General features: G+C 30.7%; 2 protein-coding genes across 2 annotated transcripts; one reads left to right on the top strand and one right to left on the bottom strand.

Annotated features, from left to right (window-relative positions):
• Nucleotides 1-67: 67 nt before the first annotated feature.
• On the bottom strand, nucleotides 68-628 carry LOC113866035 (calmodulin-like protein 2). The gene has a single exon (XM_027500926.1). It carries the CDS (start codon nucleotides 626-628, stop codon nucleotides 68-70), a length of 561 nt encoding a protein of 186 aa, XP_027356727.1.
• A 5,610-nt stretch (nucleotides 629-6,238) lies between these two features.
• On the top strand, nucleotides 6,239-13,024 carry LOC113864637 (spindle pole body component 110-like). Its single transcript, XM_027498585.1, has 16 exons — nucleotides 6,239-6,257; nucleotides 6,360-6,567; nucleotides 6,906-7,033; nucleotides 7,294-7,365; nucleotides 7,445-7,558; nucleotides 7,909-7,977; nucleotides 8,074-8,130; nucleotides 9,173-9,226; nucleotides 9,317-9,379; nucleotides 9,543-9,605; nucleotides 9,909-10,073; nucleotides 10,147-10,302; nucleotides 10,923-11,003; nucleotides 11,099-11,160; nucleotides 11,287-11,416; nucleotides 12,689-13,024. Exons 2-15 carry the CDS (start codon nucleotides 6,423-6,425, stop codon nucleotides 11,366-11,368), a joined length of 1,311 nt encoding a protein of 436 aa, XP_027354386.1. The 5' UTR covers nucleotides 6,239-6,257; nucleotides 6,360-6,422; the 3' UTR covers nucleotides 11,369-11,416; nucleotides 12,689-13,024.
• The last annotated feature ends 1,964 nt before the right edge of the window (nucleotides 13,025-14,988 follow it).

Raw genomic sequence — 14,988 nt, 5'->3', positions numbered from 1 at the left:
AATGCAAAATAACTAATTATTTAATATACAATTATAAGCTCAATAATTATTGCCAAATCAAAAACTGCTATCCCATCATCAATTCAAACTCACCAAAATCAACCTTGCCATCAAAGTTCAAATCTACAACCTTCACCATCTTCTCAATAGTATTCATATCCCAACCTTTGTCCAAACCCAAACAATCAAGCACCCTCTTCAACTCCATTGCATCTATGTATCCATCCCCATCCTCATCAAATATTTTGAAGGCTTCACGTAACAGCTCACTGCGCTTTGACATGTCTTCCAATTCACCAAGCACCTCTTCCACAGGCACTTCATCATCTTGCAAGCTACCCTCACTTAGCTCAAATCCTGATATGGGTTTCTCCTCCTCACAACCATATATCAAACCAAGCTTCTCCACAACCTTCTTAGCATTTTCCTTCTTGATTCTTCCATTGCTTTCCATGCCAAAAACAGCAACAAGAGCACGAACCATCTTGTCATCAAGTTTGAGCATGTTCTGTGGCTTGCAGTTAGGACTATGATTGTGATCAATGTGAGGCACTGAGCTTGGTTGTGAGCATTTGAATGCTTGTAAAAAGTCCCCGAGGAATCTGGAGCATGCTTCTGTTATGCCCATTTGAACCAATAGACTTAAATACACAGTATTTTATGATTTATTACTAAGAGGTAGCAACTGCAAGATTTTGGTACAGAGCTTAAACTTCTTGTGGCACCTCTTTTATAGTTAGATCGATGATATTACACCCTTGTTTCAATTGTAAATCACTTAAGTGCCACTGTATGGTGCAATTAATTATCAATTAAATATCAATTAAATAATAACAATAATTGGATGCTACTAATTAGCATTATAGAGTTCCAAGGCAGCTGGCATGTTAATTGAATACGTTGGGGGAATAACATCTATGCACCGTGTGTTATATTAAATTTTTGTTCGCTATATCCAAGGGCCTGGCAAGTTTACTCAGCACTGTTATATTAACAAATAACATTAAGAAAATGCTAACCACTGCACTAAATGTGCAAGTTAAGAAATTAAAATCAGCAATTTATTAAAAAATGCTATTAATAAATTTCTTCTCATGATTTCTAATACATCCCAATGTAATTATTAAAAATAAATAAATTTCTTTTAGACTTTAACTAATGCCTTTGTAATACTGAACAGTAAGGCTCATAACAATAATATAACTAATGTCTTTGTATTTTTATTGTGTTCCGATAAGTCGTTTGCTATTAATTAACTGTGGTAATTAGGAAAATTAAGAGATGGTCCCATGAATCTTAACAATGTATGACTTTCCCGGGTTTTTATTGCTTAAGAGAACATATAGTAGATACTCTTTGTAAGGGATATATTTATCTTATTACTGAACACCATGTTCCCTACCCAGAAGACACTTCTCCATCACCACCTTCATATATAATTTATGTATACCTCTCCCTTATGTTGATTTGGGTTTACCAATCTTATTAGTTGATGACATATGTTTCTTTAAAGGATATTGGATTTATATATGATGAAGTTTTGCAAACGAACCAGTTGAAATCCTCCCATAACAGATGATTAACTAAGAAACTTTAACACGATGTTTCTAACTCCCTTTTTATTATTTTTAATCCTGAGTGTGTGTGTGTGTATATATATATATATATATCACCACTTGCTTGGTTAAGTCTCCGTCTCATTAGCCAGTACCTTCCTTCCTTGAAGACACTGACTCTAATCTATTGGAATGCTCCAGAATATTTATTAGTAAAAAATAATTTAGAATATTAGGCTCTGGATCGAATCAAACTCGTGAAAAAGGATAGTTTGGCACAACCATTTTTTAGAACATGTATGGGCAGAAACCGCGTTTTGTCGCTGTACCAACAATTTTTTAACTTTATTTTTCAAAGATTTGTCGGCTTTCTTCCTGCATGAATTGTAGCTCATATCACGTGGACTAATTTTACTTTATTTACTTTTGCGATTTGAATATTTGGTAGACTTAAAAGTCCAATGCATGCTTGGTGAATGATGCCAGATTCGATCTCCAAAGGCATATTGCATAACTATTAGTATTGCACTAGAGATGCAATGAATGATAAATGGTTTGCTGCTACTCTTTCAAAATAAACCCTGTTATGAGGAAGGACTAATCCCTCCTCAAAACTGTATGGGCATAATATTTTTTTTTGCTAAATATGGGCATAATATTTTAGTCTTTAAAATTAAAGAAAAATGTTAGTTTTTCACTTTGTAAAATAATATTTTTTAAAAATTTAAATTTTTTATTATTTTATATTACAAAAGAATAAAATAAATGTCATTTTATCTAAACTTAACAAAGAAAAATTTAAACTTTAAGAACTAAAATATATGAATTTGAGACATAATTTTAATAGCTCATAAGACTCCAGGAACCCTAGTGTTCCTGGTTTTTTTTTTTTTAATTAGGCAGAATGATCCTTTACAAACAAAACATTTTTAATTATAACTAAGCTAAATTGGTTTTTAATTCAATTTAGAATAATTTTACTTCATTTTTTAAATAAAAATATTTTTATTTTTTTAGTTAAAAAATAAATATCATCGTATATAATTTATAAAGTCAACTTCACTTTATGTTATAGTTATAAAATCAAATATTTTAACTATCATTTTTTCTAAAATACACATGATCACCATCATTATTAGTATCTTTGTCATCATTTATCAACTGTTGTGACTATTACTATTATCTTTATTATAATTTTTTATTATCATTGTTATTATTACAAATTATAATTATTGTTATCATTATTATTATCACAATAATTATTTTTACTATTATTATTGTTATTATCATTATAATATTTATTATTATTTTATTTACCATAATTATTTATGTCATTTTTATAATTATTATACTATTATCATTATTATTGTTATTATTATATTTTTGTCACTATTACCATTATATTTATTATTATTATCATAATTTTTACTATCATAACTACTACAATTATTTTATTATTATAAATTTATTGTTATTATTATTGTTACTTTCCTATTTTTTTTACTCTTATTGTCCTTTTATTACCAAATAAATTTGATTTAAAAAAATAAGAAAGAATATTTGTATTTTAAAAATTTAAAACTAAAAAATACATAAATTAAGAATCGTAAAGACAAAAAATAAAACTAATTTTGATTTTTTAAATCTTTAAGACTAAATATTACACTAAAATGGGCCTTAAATTATACATGGGATTTAGCCCGTAAAAAATATTTGGGCTGAGCTACACGTCCTAACTAGATTGGACTTTGTTTTGGAATTAACTATTAAAATAAATTATATACAGTATAGGACAGTATACCATTTGTACCAAACTTAGACACATTACTAAAAAGGGGCTATTTTTATATTACAATTTAACTTATTAAAAAGGGATAAACCATATATTAAGCCTTTTAATTTGTTTAGTTTATTATATATTTGTAATTGTGAAAGAGGATACCAGCATAGATATATTTCATTTAAAAAAGTTCTCAATATAATTATTATTCATACATTTATATTATAAATTGATATGGTTATCATTGCTTCATTTAGGCTCTCGCACTTAGCCCGTTGCTATTTAAATTTGATATTAAATATGGGTAAACTGGAAAAATATACATCTTAATTTTTAAATTTTTTCATGTGTGCAAAATAATTTACGTACAAAGCATGTGTGATTTAGTTTAACATTAAATTATATGCAAATTAGTTCTCAAACCATGTACATTTTTTCAAAGGATTAAAAATAAAACAGTACAATATTTAAATTTTAAAGTGTTAATTTGCAATATTAATTTACACTTTTTTTCCTGTAAATATTCAAAACTCTCTTCTTTTTTTGTGTGAGTGATCTTGTATTAGGCATTGTAAGCACGATGAGTTTTGTTATGCATTAAAGATATTTTTCTTAGTCCATAATATAATATTAAATCTTTAAAGATATAAGGATTATCAAAATAAATTTTATTACTTTTAACATAATTCACCGTCTTTTTTATTACTTTTAAAACGACTCAATTATTTATAAAAGTGTCAATCTTATAATTTCATCATTTTATTATGGTTCGAGTATTTTCGCCTTAAATATAATTGTTAAACACATCTTGAAAAACAAGAATCTTACTGACCACAATCACGCACGTATATAACAACGCAACATAACGAGCTTCTGATTGATTAGTATTCAAATTCATTTGCAAATATTGATGGAAATACAATAATAATAATAATAACACCTCGAAACTAAAGAGGTTTAAATATCTTGCTATGTTATTCCCTTTGCAAATTAAAACTGGGAACCAACTATTGAGCTGTGAGAGCAACGTTGCCATTTAAGTATTCAGCTACCACATATATGCCTATGAGTTGGCTCATCTACGAGACTCAATTCTCCCTTAAATTCCACTATTTATTCAAAATATTTTATTTTTAACATAAGATCATTATACAATAAAAATTTCGTAATTATTCAATATAAAACAATCATTATGGTTTTTCTCCTTTTAAAACATTGTATGACCATTAATTTTCATTTTTTCTTCTATTATTTTGTTTTCACAAGTCAAAATGATCATGAGTACTGTTATAGTATCCGTCCTCGTATTTGTATTTTTTTACAAATACCCATTTACATATTTATTAAGTAATAAATTTAATTTTTATTTTCCTACTTGTTTAATGCTTGATTTTTTATACCCGTATCCGTTACTTACAGTTTATTAACAGAAATATATTTTTTCAAATTAATAAATAATAAATTATTATGAAGTAATTTTTTAAAATACTTATCTAAAATTTTAATTTAATTTTATATATACTTATAATACTTACCCATGTAAAACTCACGTACTCGTTATTTTTTATAAATATTCAATCGTATTTAAATTAAAACTTAAGGATATTGGTGTATCCATCGTGAGTATTTATTATAAATACTCAGTAAATATAAGAGCCGTTACCGTCCCTACCAAAAGGACACTAACAATCTCTTTTAATTTTACAGTTGGTTTGATTTAATCGGTGCATTAAATATTGGTCGTTGCTATATAATATGTGGATATTATGGCATAAAAAAGAACCCTAGAGTCCTTTTTACTCTATAATTTTGCACATAAACGTTATTTTTTAATTGAATATGTGTAATAATCAAAGTTTTTATACCTTACAAAATCGTTTGGCAATTCTCTTATATGAATTTTCAATTAGAGGGAGACCCGTAATACACTTTTAATTAATAATTAAAAGTGTATTACTGGTTAAAAAGGGCACGTTAGTAATATTTAATTTTCTATTAAGATGACACTAGCTGATTTTGTTGCTGTGGTCATCGTCGTATTTGTCACGTTAACCTGTGATTGAATATGGAATAAAGAAGAAGCACCCTCCATAGAATTTCCGTTAATTTTCACCTTTTTCCACTCGAAGACCACACAAACGATGACACTAGCAATTTTTATGCAACATGACAACGTCTTCCGTTTAATAAATAAACAGCAACCAACAACGTTAATTGACTTCAACAATAAGTAAAGATTAGAAACAACATTTTGGCAAGCTTGCGAAGTTTTCCAAAGAATTTTCTCCCCTTTCAAATCCTCTTTCATTAGTCAACTACTTTTGCTGGTCTTGTCCATCATCCATTCTAATCCTTCCTCGGCAGCACTCATGTGTCGTCACCTACCTCAGAACACAACTACTCAACCACCTCTCTCATTTACACTCATACATATATACTAATAAATATTAAAACAGCCATTTCGAGATACCCACAACAAGGCAACGTCGTGTATATTTATTTACTCGGGGATCTAATTTTAATAATACATTAAAGTTCACCACTTTGTTGATATTTATTTTTTCCTATAATTTGTTTTATGTGTAATTTTAATTAGTTAATTATAATTAGTTAACTTTTTAAAAAAGTTAAAATAAATTTAAAATTTTTAATACACGTTGCTATTTTAATTTTTTTAAAAAGTAGATCAATAAAAAATTTTATTGCTACATTTTAAATTTTTCATCAATCTATAGTACCATCAATAAATTATTAGATTTTGATAGCCCTCGCTTGCCACATGTTCACATCGCACCGCAATAAGAAAAAGAAAAGAGTATCAGATTCTCTTACGAAATGAAAAGGCCCAAGATTGCTTAGTTAGAGTCCCCCAACGCCCCCCACCCCATTCGTGTTCCCTTTTTCTTTATTTAATTTTCAGGGTGAAAATTTTAAATTTAAATCTGTTTACACTCACAAGAAAATAAAATAAAAATTAAAAATCTTGCTATTTTTATTATACCTTTCGGTATTATAAATATCAGAACCGAAGAGATCGTGTGCTTTCTTCCGAAGCTTTGTTGGCGGCAACGCAAATCTGCATTGCGATGGCGCCTCCGAAGTTCTTCGTCTTCGCACTTTCAGTAACCCTAATTTTCGCCTTCGTTGTGGCCGAAGCAAGCACCGAAGAACCTGATTCCTCCGCTATCAAGATCCAATTAGATCAACTCAATTCCAAGATCCAAATTCTTGGTCTGTTTTCATGTTCTATGCAAAACAATTGCCTGGCTATCTTTTTATCCTTCCTTCTTTTATTGAGTTTTGAATTTAGCAGTTACACCGTTAGGTTACGAAAAACATCGGGTTTACGGTTTTTTTTTTTTTTTTTTTTTTTTTTTTTTTGTGGAGTGGCTAATGATTTACCCTTGGAGTGACCTATTTATGCATGGTTTCATTTCCTAGCCTTTGAATTTCAAGGAGTTTTAATTTCCTCGCTATTTTGTTTACTTTTGCCTTTTTGATGTCGAAGTGTGGTGGTTTCTGACGGTTTCTTTTTATGGCTGATTGTCGTGCTTAATTTTATTTTGAAGAGTCTCAAATCATTGTGAAGTCCGAAGAAGTGAAGAAGAAGGACGAAGTTATAGCAGACAAGGAAAAACTCATTCAAGATAAACTGGGAACCATTGAATCACTGCAGAATGAGATTGCTTCACTCCAGGTGTGAGACTGGACCTGACTAAAAATTTCCCTTCATTATATTATGAGTTTTTTTTTTTTTAAATATTGGTTGCTGTATTTCTTACATCATATAATAATAATAATAGCTTGAGTAACGGTAGTAATGTTAATGTGTTATTCTCAAACTTCATTGTACTTGGAGCGTCCTGAAACATTAATAGAGTTGGAATCATATACTCAGTACTATTATTATTTAATTTGTATATTTGAAAACCTTCAAAATTAAATTTTTCCTCTCAGAAAAAAGGGACATTGGATGCTGAGGAGCAGGTTGGAAAGGCTCATGCACGTGCTGGTGAACTACAGAAGCAGGTTATGTATGAATAGGCTAGTAATTTATCATGTAAATGATCATAATTCTTTTGTCAACACTCTGAAATTCTCTATGCAGGTTGACAAGCTTCAAAGGGAACTAGAAACACAAAACAAGGAGAAAGTGAACTGGGAAACTCGGGTAGTTGAGTTAGAGAAAAAGATTGATGACTTGAACTCAAAATTAGAACATGTAAGTTTAACATGTGGCTATATTGTTAAATTCTGCTTTAATTACATCACAAGTTTGTTGTCTTCGGAACTAGTTTTTATTCATTATATCATTAGCTGTTATTATTGACATGTTAGTTGGTATAATATCTATTTTTCCTGGCTCTGGCTGATTGTACTGTCATTTTAGATCCATAAGAATTATTTTTACTGATATTGTGTCATATCACTTACAAAAATAAATTCAAAATCAAGATGTTGTTTTATCTTTTAGTAGTAGTTACTTCTATTATTAGTCAAATTGTTAAAATTATTGAAACATAATCTCTTTTAGGATGATGTGGTGACGTGTGTAAAATGCATTCTGCACAGGTTCAAAAGATAAATGAGGAACAGAAGATAAAAATTCGTAAAACTGAACGTGCTCTTAATGTTGCTGAGGTATGTTGGTGCGGATTTTATTGTCTATGTTGTGCAGGATGGTTGATGATGTTTTTGATGGAAGTCTCATGTTTTGCACCTACTATCCTTGTTTAGGAAGAAATGATTAAGGCAAAGTTTGAGGCAACTTATAAAGAAAAAGAGCTAAGGGAGGTAATAATCCGAATTGACTACCTAAACCATTTATCTTTCTTACACTGTTGCACGTGCATAAATTTTTGATAGCAAGTTGAAATCCTCTAAAGTAGACCAGGTTAATTATCAGCATTGTTCCTTCTATCTAAAACTGAAAATTTTGCTTTAATTCTTCCTGTCATTTTATTTTGTAACCTTGCACAAGTGTGAAAAATTCACATAGATAGCTAAAGTGCTAAGGTTGTTACCGGAAATTTTAACACCTTAACAATAAATTCTGAAAAATAATTTGTTACTGATTGGATGTATTTGCTTAGCATGCTTTTACCCAGACTTTGTGATAAACATGTTAGCACTGACCACGGCTCCCAAAAATGATTTTTCACCAAAAAACACAGATGGTCAAGTAAAAGTGTACGGAAAAGTATAGATGTTGTTACATGCTATATGAAATATTATTTTAAAAAAAATACACAGATGTACATACATAGATTTCGTAACATAGAAACTGAAATCTTATATAATTCATCTTTTATTTGATTTTTGAGTGAGGGTAAACTGAAAGAGAGCTACTATTATTAGCAAAATTTGACATTCCAAAATTTTATTGAAAACACAGCAAACACCAGAAAGGGGCCATATAAAGATCAAACTATCATGGCCCCTAATTCAAACCAGCATGTGAATCAACCTTAAAAAGGTCAGCCATTAATGCCTGAGTCTGACACTCACAGACAGCAAGAGTGAGAGAGAAGATTCGTGTTGTTGATTTTGATGTTGCTCCAAACAAATGCCTAACTGGTTTGAGCCTTGCCTAAATCCAGTTTTATGCATAACCTAGAAAAACCAGTCCAAACATTTGACGATTTTCTTATTTTCTTCAAGTGTTAATTTGTTGAATTTAAGATTTTCCATTTTGATTTTGTCAGCAGAAGCTGCTTATTGATACAATTAATGATAATATATTTGAGAAACTATTTCATTCTCTTGGGAAGTTTTGATTATGTGAATAATTATAATGATGTGCATTAAATTGATGCATACTGTTGTCAATAATCAGGCTCATGGTGCTTGGCTTCCACCTTGGCTTGCTGTACACTATATTCATAGTAAGGTGAGTATATGTTGTATTTCCTCTGAGGTTTGTCGGAACAGCCTTGTTCACAAGTTCTGAGAATTTTAAGTTTTTTTTTTTTTTTGTCAGTCCTTGGTTGAGAATCACTGGAATAAACATGGGAAACCTGCTTTGGAAGTGTTTACTCAGAAGGTACTGTTTTGGTTTTTATTTTGGCAATCAATCTTTCTTATCTATTATTTCTTTTGATATGTTAATTGATTATATATATGATGTTTAATTATTTTTTTTCCATTACCACTACAAGCATGTCCTATTGGCTTCTTTATTTAAATGTCTTTCCTATTTATTTAAGGCCATGGAGAAAAAGGCACAAGTTGGAAAGTGGGCTGAACCTCATGTAGAAACCATTCAAACCGTAAGTCCTCTGTTTACATCTTTCAGGTTTTTTATTTGCTTTGCTGGGGATGCTGCTGCTGCTTTTTTTTTTTTTGTGGGAATGATGGTCTAAAGGCATGCTCTTTTACACTGTGGGTGTGGATTACTGAAATTACTGTCCTGTGACTAGACATTGGAATTGCTTCATGTTTTACCCTTATCCTGATAATTTGGTATCCGTTTTGGAGTTTTCTTGTTTGTAAGAACCTTTGGTTTTCTTACATACCCAGTCATTCCAAATTAAATTATATTCTTTTTCACTCTGTCATGTTTTCAATTGAAGAAATGGATCCCAGCTGTAAAGGAACAGTGGTCTGTGGTGAAAACAAATGCTGAACCTCATGTGCAATTATTGACTGTGAAAATTGTTGAAGCTTACGAGACATCAAAGAATACAATTTCTCCCCAATTAAGCAAGGCAAAAGAATTTGTAGATCCTTATTATCAGGTATGAAGTATAAACTACTTCATCCTTATGCTTTGCTGACTTATTTCTTAAGGTATTCCCTACTGGTTGACAGGAAGCTAGAAAGTTCAGCAAGCCATACATTGATCAGGTTGCTGTTGCAGCTAAACCTCATGTTGATAAAGTACAGGTGGTTTTGAAGCCCTACACAGCGAAGGTTGTTCATGCTTATGGGAAGTTTTTGGATACAGCTACTACATATCATGGCCAGGTTCCACACTTCATGCTTTTTCAGATGTTGAAAAAATTTGTGCATATCCTTGTTGCATTCGTTGCTTACTTCAACACTTCTATTGTTTTTCTTACACGTATGCTGTTGCACTGCATCTAATTTTATCAGATAACTGAAAATGCAAACTTTTTGGTTGGCATTCTGTGTTTTAAAACTTATAGCTCTGCCCATTCCTACAGTCAGTCTTAGTTAATTTTTTAAAAAAAAAGAAATATAGTGAAAGGCAATTTGACATTGTTTGATCAGTGCACATTTCTTGACTGCTACTTGATGCTATACTTTGGAGTTTGGAGATCATAACGGAATTTAATTTTAGACATACCAGCAATGTTGGTGAATGCAAATTTAATTAAAAATGTTTTTTAAGTTCCTTTTTATATATCAGTGTGATATATAAAACTATGATTTCATGTCTATTCACTGAAATTTGTCAATTTAAGGATCTGGAATCTTATTTTTTCTTCAATGCTACTCTAGTAGAGTTCTAGTAACTTTTTCAATTATTGTTTAATTAATAAATGCTGAAAATTTGACATGGTATTCATATTAGAAAGATAAATTGCATTTTTCTGACTATTGAGCTTTATTTTTCCATTAAGGTCCAAGCTACTGTCCAGGAGACACTGAAAACGCATGAGCTTACTAGACCTCTTGCCACCAAAGAGTTGGAATGGTTTGTGGTATGCATTAAATGAATTTCTATGTCCTGACTAATATTGTTGAAATTGACACGATTATATTATTTGACAAATTTTTTCAATTTGCACATTTGCAGGCCTCTGCCCTTTTAGCCTTGCCTATTATTTTACTGGCTAAAGTTTTTTCAGCTGTTTTCTGGTCAGTCTCAATTGTCTTTATCAAAAAACCATATACTTATTTGCTTTTGTTAATATGTGTCCTGTTGATGTTAGATTCATGTGTGTATTGGAGCTGATAGTAACATGCTTTTATTGTCTGCTGTAGCAAAAAAGCGAATAAACCTGCTCGAAATGGAAACACTCACCATCCACGTCGTAAAGCTAAGCGAGTGCATCCAGACAAGTAGATAGCATGAAGTTGGTTCCTTCTTTATATTTTTGGGAGAGAAATTTAGGTATGCTGTTCTATTATTGATTCAGGATGCTTTTTTTATGATGGATGTAAAACTGTAGCCTGGTTTTATCTTATATTATGTGGTATGCTTGATGTAAGCATGCTCTGGTACCTTTACCATTTTCTGTGGCACAATTCGCATTGTGAATGTTAATGCGGAATAATTTCAACACACTTTGACATACTATTATTGAGTAAATTCACTTGGGTTCCACTAAGTGATGCCGGTGACACTCCTTATTTAGTAGTTTCCACATGAATTTGACCCAATATTGAGGAGCTAATTAGAAGGGTACGCTTGATTCTTGTTTGTGTGGATGGAAAAGTTTTTGTTGGGAAGGGATTTGTACACATTGAAAGGATTAGTTTCTTGTTAGTGATTGGGGATATCCTTGATGCACAAAAAAAAAGTATACTATAATATTCATCTTGGATTTTTTTATTTTCAATTAAGGGAAATAATTTCGGTGTTGAGCTTAACTTCTTGAAAATTTGTTTTTTGCCCTTCTAGATACACAAACCTCTTTGTTTTGAATTAATGAGTTTGGAAAGCTTATTTAAGCTAACCTGTTGCCCTTTGCAATCTTAATTTTACTCATGGATTCCACTGTATTGCAACTGTTTTGTTTGCGAGGATTGACAATATTCCTCCTGTCTTTCTGATATCCTGTTGTGGAGTTTAATAAGTCAATAGCATGCTGGGGAAAAACATTAAGTTCCAAAGCATGTTTAAGTCAGTATAGTGAATGTGCCTAGGTTGTGTCAATTTATGTTATTTCATTTGTTGAGGGTAAAACGAATTTCTGTATAAGAATCATAGTTTGTTGGGGGTAAGGGCTGCCTACCTTGCAGAATTAAAAGTGGGGATTTGATGTCATTGATCACATTCTCTGAAGGGAGTGTCACTCGATATAAGTCTTTTTTGCAATCTAATTTTTTAAATATCTTACTAATTAAAATGCATTAGGAGACATAAGATTTCAGCCGATAGTAGGAGAAGATAGCTTGGTTGATTGAAATGGGTCCTATTGCTTTGGGAACAATGGTGAAGTTTACAAAAATCTCAAATTTCTTGTGTAGTGCGAGAGGATTGGACGTTTAGACGTGGTGGTGCTGCACATATGTGGATGAAATTATGAATTAGCTAATGTAATGCAGTTTTTCTTATTTCGTTAACTAACCGGGTTATTGTCTATTATGCAGTAATGTCTTTTATTTTTTCACTAGTCATATTTAAATGTAATGCTGAAAACAGTGTTTCTGTTTGATGCAGATGATTTTTCTTGTTGGCATGGGCTTATTTGGCGCTATATCTTTCCTGTGCGGCAGGGTTTGAATATTTTGCTTCTCTTTTTTGTTGGGTGAGGTAACTTCAGGATGTTTTCACTGTAGAGTTGGGGATACATGTCTAGATGTTCATGTATTATGGCTTGTGTTATATTTGTTACTAGACTTTGCACAAATGTTTCCACTTAATTTATTATGTTAGTTAGAATCATAACTAGTTCTGCCCCTGTTGCTGTTTTATGTGGAACTAGAAATTTATTACTAAAAGAAACTAATTCATGGGTTACACTTTTACTTTGTAATAATTTATAACTTTTTATTTCTAAATGTTCAAATTAAATTTCTCTACAATATTAATCAGTAATTAATAAAAGTACAACAAAGTATGATATATTATTAATTTTTATGGAAAATATATAAATATTCAAATAATAAAAAAAAATTGGATTTTGCTATACTCTACATTTTGTTTTTAATTTTTATTTAAATATTTTATATATTTTCCTTTGAGATTTTATAAAACTAATGATATATCATGTTATATTTGATATTGGATGGCATTTTGGAGTAAGAGACTTTGTTTAAATTATTCAGAACTTGTGAAAACTAAATGTGATAAAAATTAGAAGACTAAAATTAATTATAAGATGAAATTGGAAGTGAATTGAACCGGAACTACTTTGTTTTGATCGATTTTGTATAATATTATTGTGCAGTCTGGTTTTATAAGAACACTGATCGTGCGATTATTATCGCTTGGTTGAAAAGCGTGATATTTGTAAGGTACACCTTTTCATTGTTGGTTTTAGACGAAACTTTTTACACCAACTCCGAAAATTTAATTAGTAATACTTCCAAAAATTTATATTTTAGAAGTGATTTATAATCACTTTCCGAATTTACCTATTAGAATGTATTTATTTTTTTAGAAATTATTTTCAAAAGTAAGGAAACAATTTCAAGAATGTGTGACAAAAAAATGAGGGGCGTAAAATCAAATTGCCACCTTCTAGAACGAACACTTTTTTTGTCAAGCTTCTATAACTAACATAGACAAACCCATTTCAATATGTAGGTTGGTTTGCAAAACTTTCAACCCATTGTCCGCTGGACAAAATTTGTTGGCCCAATTAGATGCATTGATCGGGTTAAATGGGTTTAGCTGCAAACTAGCATATTACTATTTTTTAAAAAACAGCCAAAATTCGTTTTTGCTTCAAGCCTCAATTAAGCGGTGTTTGATCCATTGATTCCCTTTCCTTTGTCAAACACATTTTGCATACATCTATCCCCTTTCTTCAACTAACCATGAGATCGGTTGCTCAGCAGGTTCGTTGAAAGGAAGCAAAGACTGATTTGGGTATGTCAGTTCCAAACCTGGCTTTTGATGTCCTTCATTCAACATTAGAATCACTTTACTCAATAGACTTCGAGATCATTTTCGGGCACGACGTTTTATTTTCTTATGATCTTCACGGAAACGTTACTAAGAATGATTTCTGCAAGTTTCTGTGATTTTTGGCAGGCTGCGCATAATATTTTTTAATGGCAAAAGTTTTGTACTTCGTACTTTGTTCAAGGCTCTGATATTATATGCGTTTATTTTAGATTTGATAGAATTAATTTTAAATTATTGATCACAATTAAAATATATATATTAAAATTAATCTTAGTCATAAAGTTTGCATTAAATCATGTATACAGTAAGAAGAATTGATTCTAGTAGTAAAACAAGCAAGCACGATCCGCTCCAATGTTTAAGCTTGCACATACAAACAATCTTCATCTGTACAATGAGAATCACACGGATGGTCATTTAATTGCGGTATAATACACAGCGTATAGTACCCAATAATCAATAATGTCTCTGGAATTAGCTAGTCTCCAGGCTCATTAACTATGTTTCTTAGTAATAATACATAAATAAAAAATTATTATAATTTTTTTCTCTAACTTTTTCTATTGCATAGCGTATCTTATTCACATTACTCTTTATTTTTTCCCTATTTCTGTTACATTGTAAAAATATTAATAAAAAATTATTCAAAAATATTTTTGCTCATTTTTCTGCCTTATAAACGTACATTGCGGGGCAAATTAAATTTCTGAACGCCAAAATTGTTTCAGTCTGCCCGTCTTTCAGGAATTACAAGCTAGGACGGAAGAAAAACTTGTTCACTAGGAAATTCCAAAGGTCTTTGCTAACATGTTGGAGGAAGGAAAGGAAATACAGATTCAACACCCTCCACCCAACTTTCAAATAGGAAGCTAGAGGACTAGGTTAAT

The sequence above is a fragment of the Abrus precatorius genome, unplaced genomic scaffold (assembly GCF_003935025.1).
Source record: "Abrus precatorius isolate BTA unplaced genomic scaffold, Abrus_2018 Scaffold4, whole genome shotgun sequence".
In the NCBI taxonomy this organism is placed as follows: domain Eukaryota; kingdom Viridiplantae; phylum Streptophyta; class Magnoliopsida; order Fabales; family Fabaceae; genus Abrus; species Abrus precatorius.
Note: the sequence above shows the minus strand (reverse complement) of the source record. Positions and strands in the feature narration are given on the sequence as shown.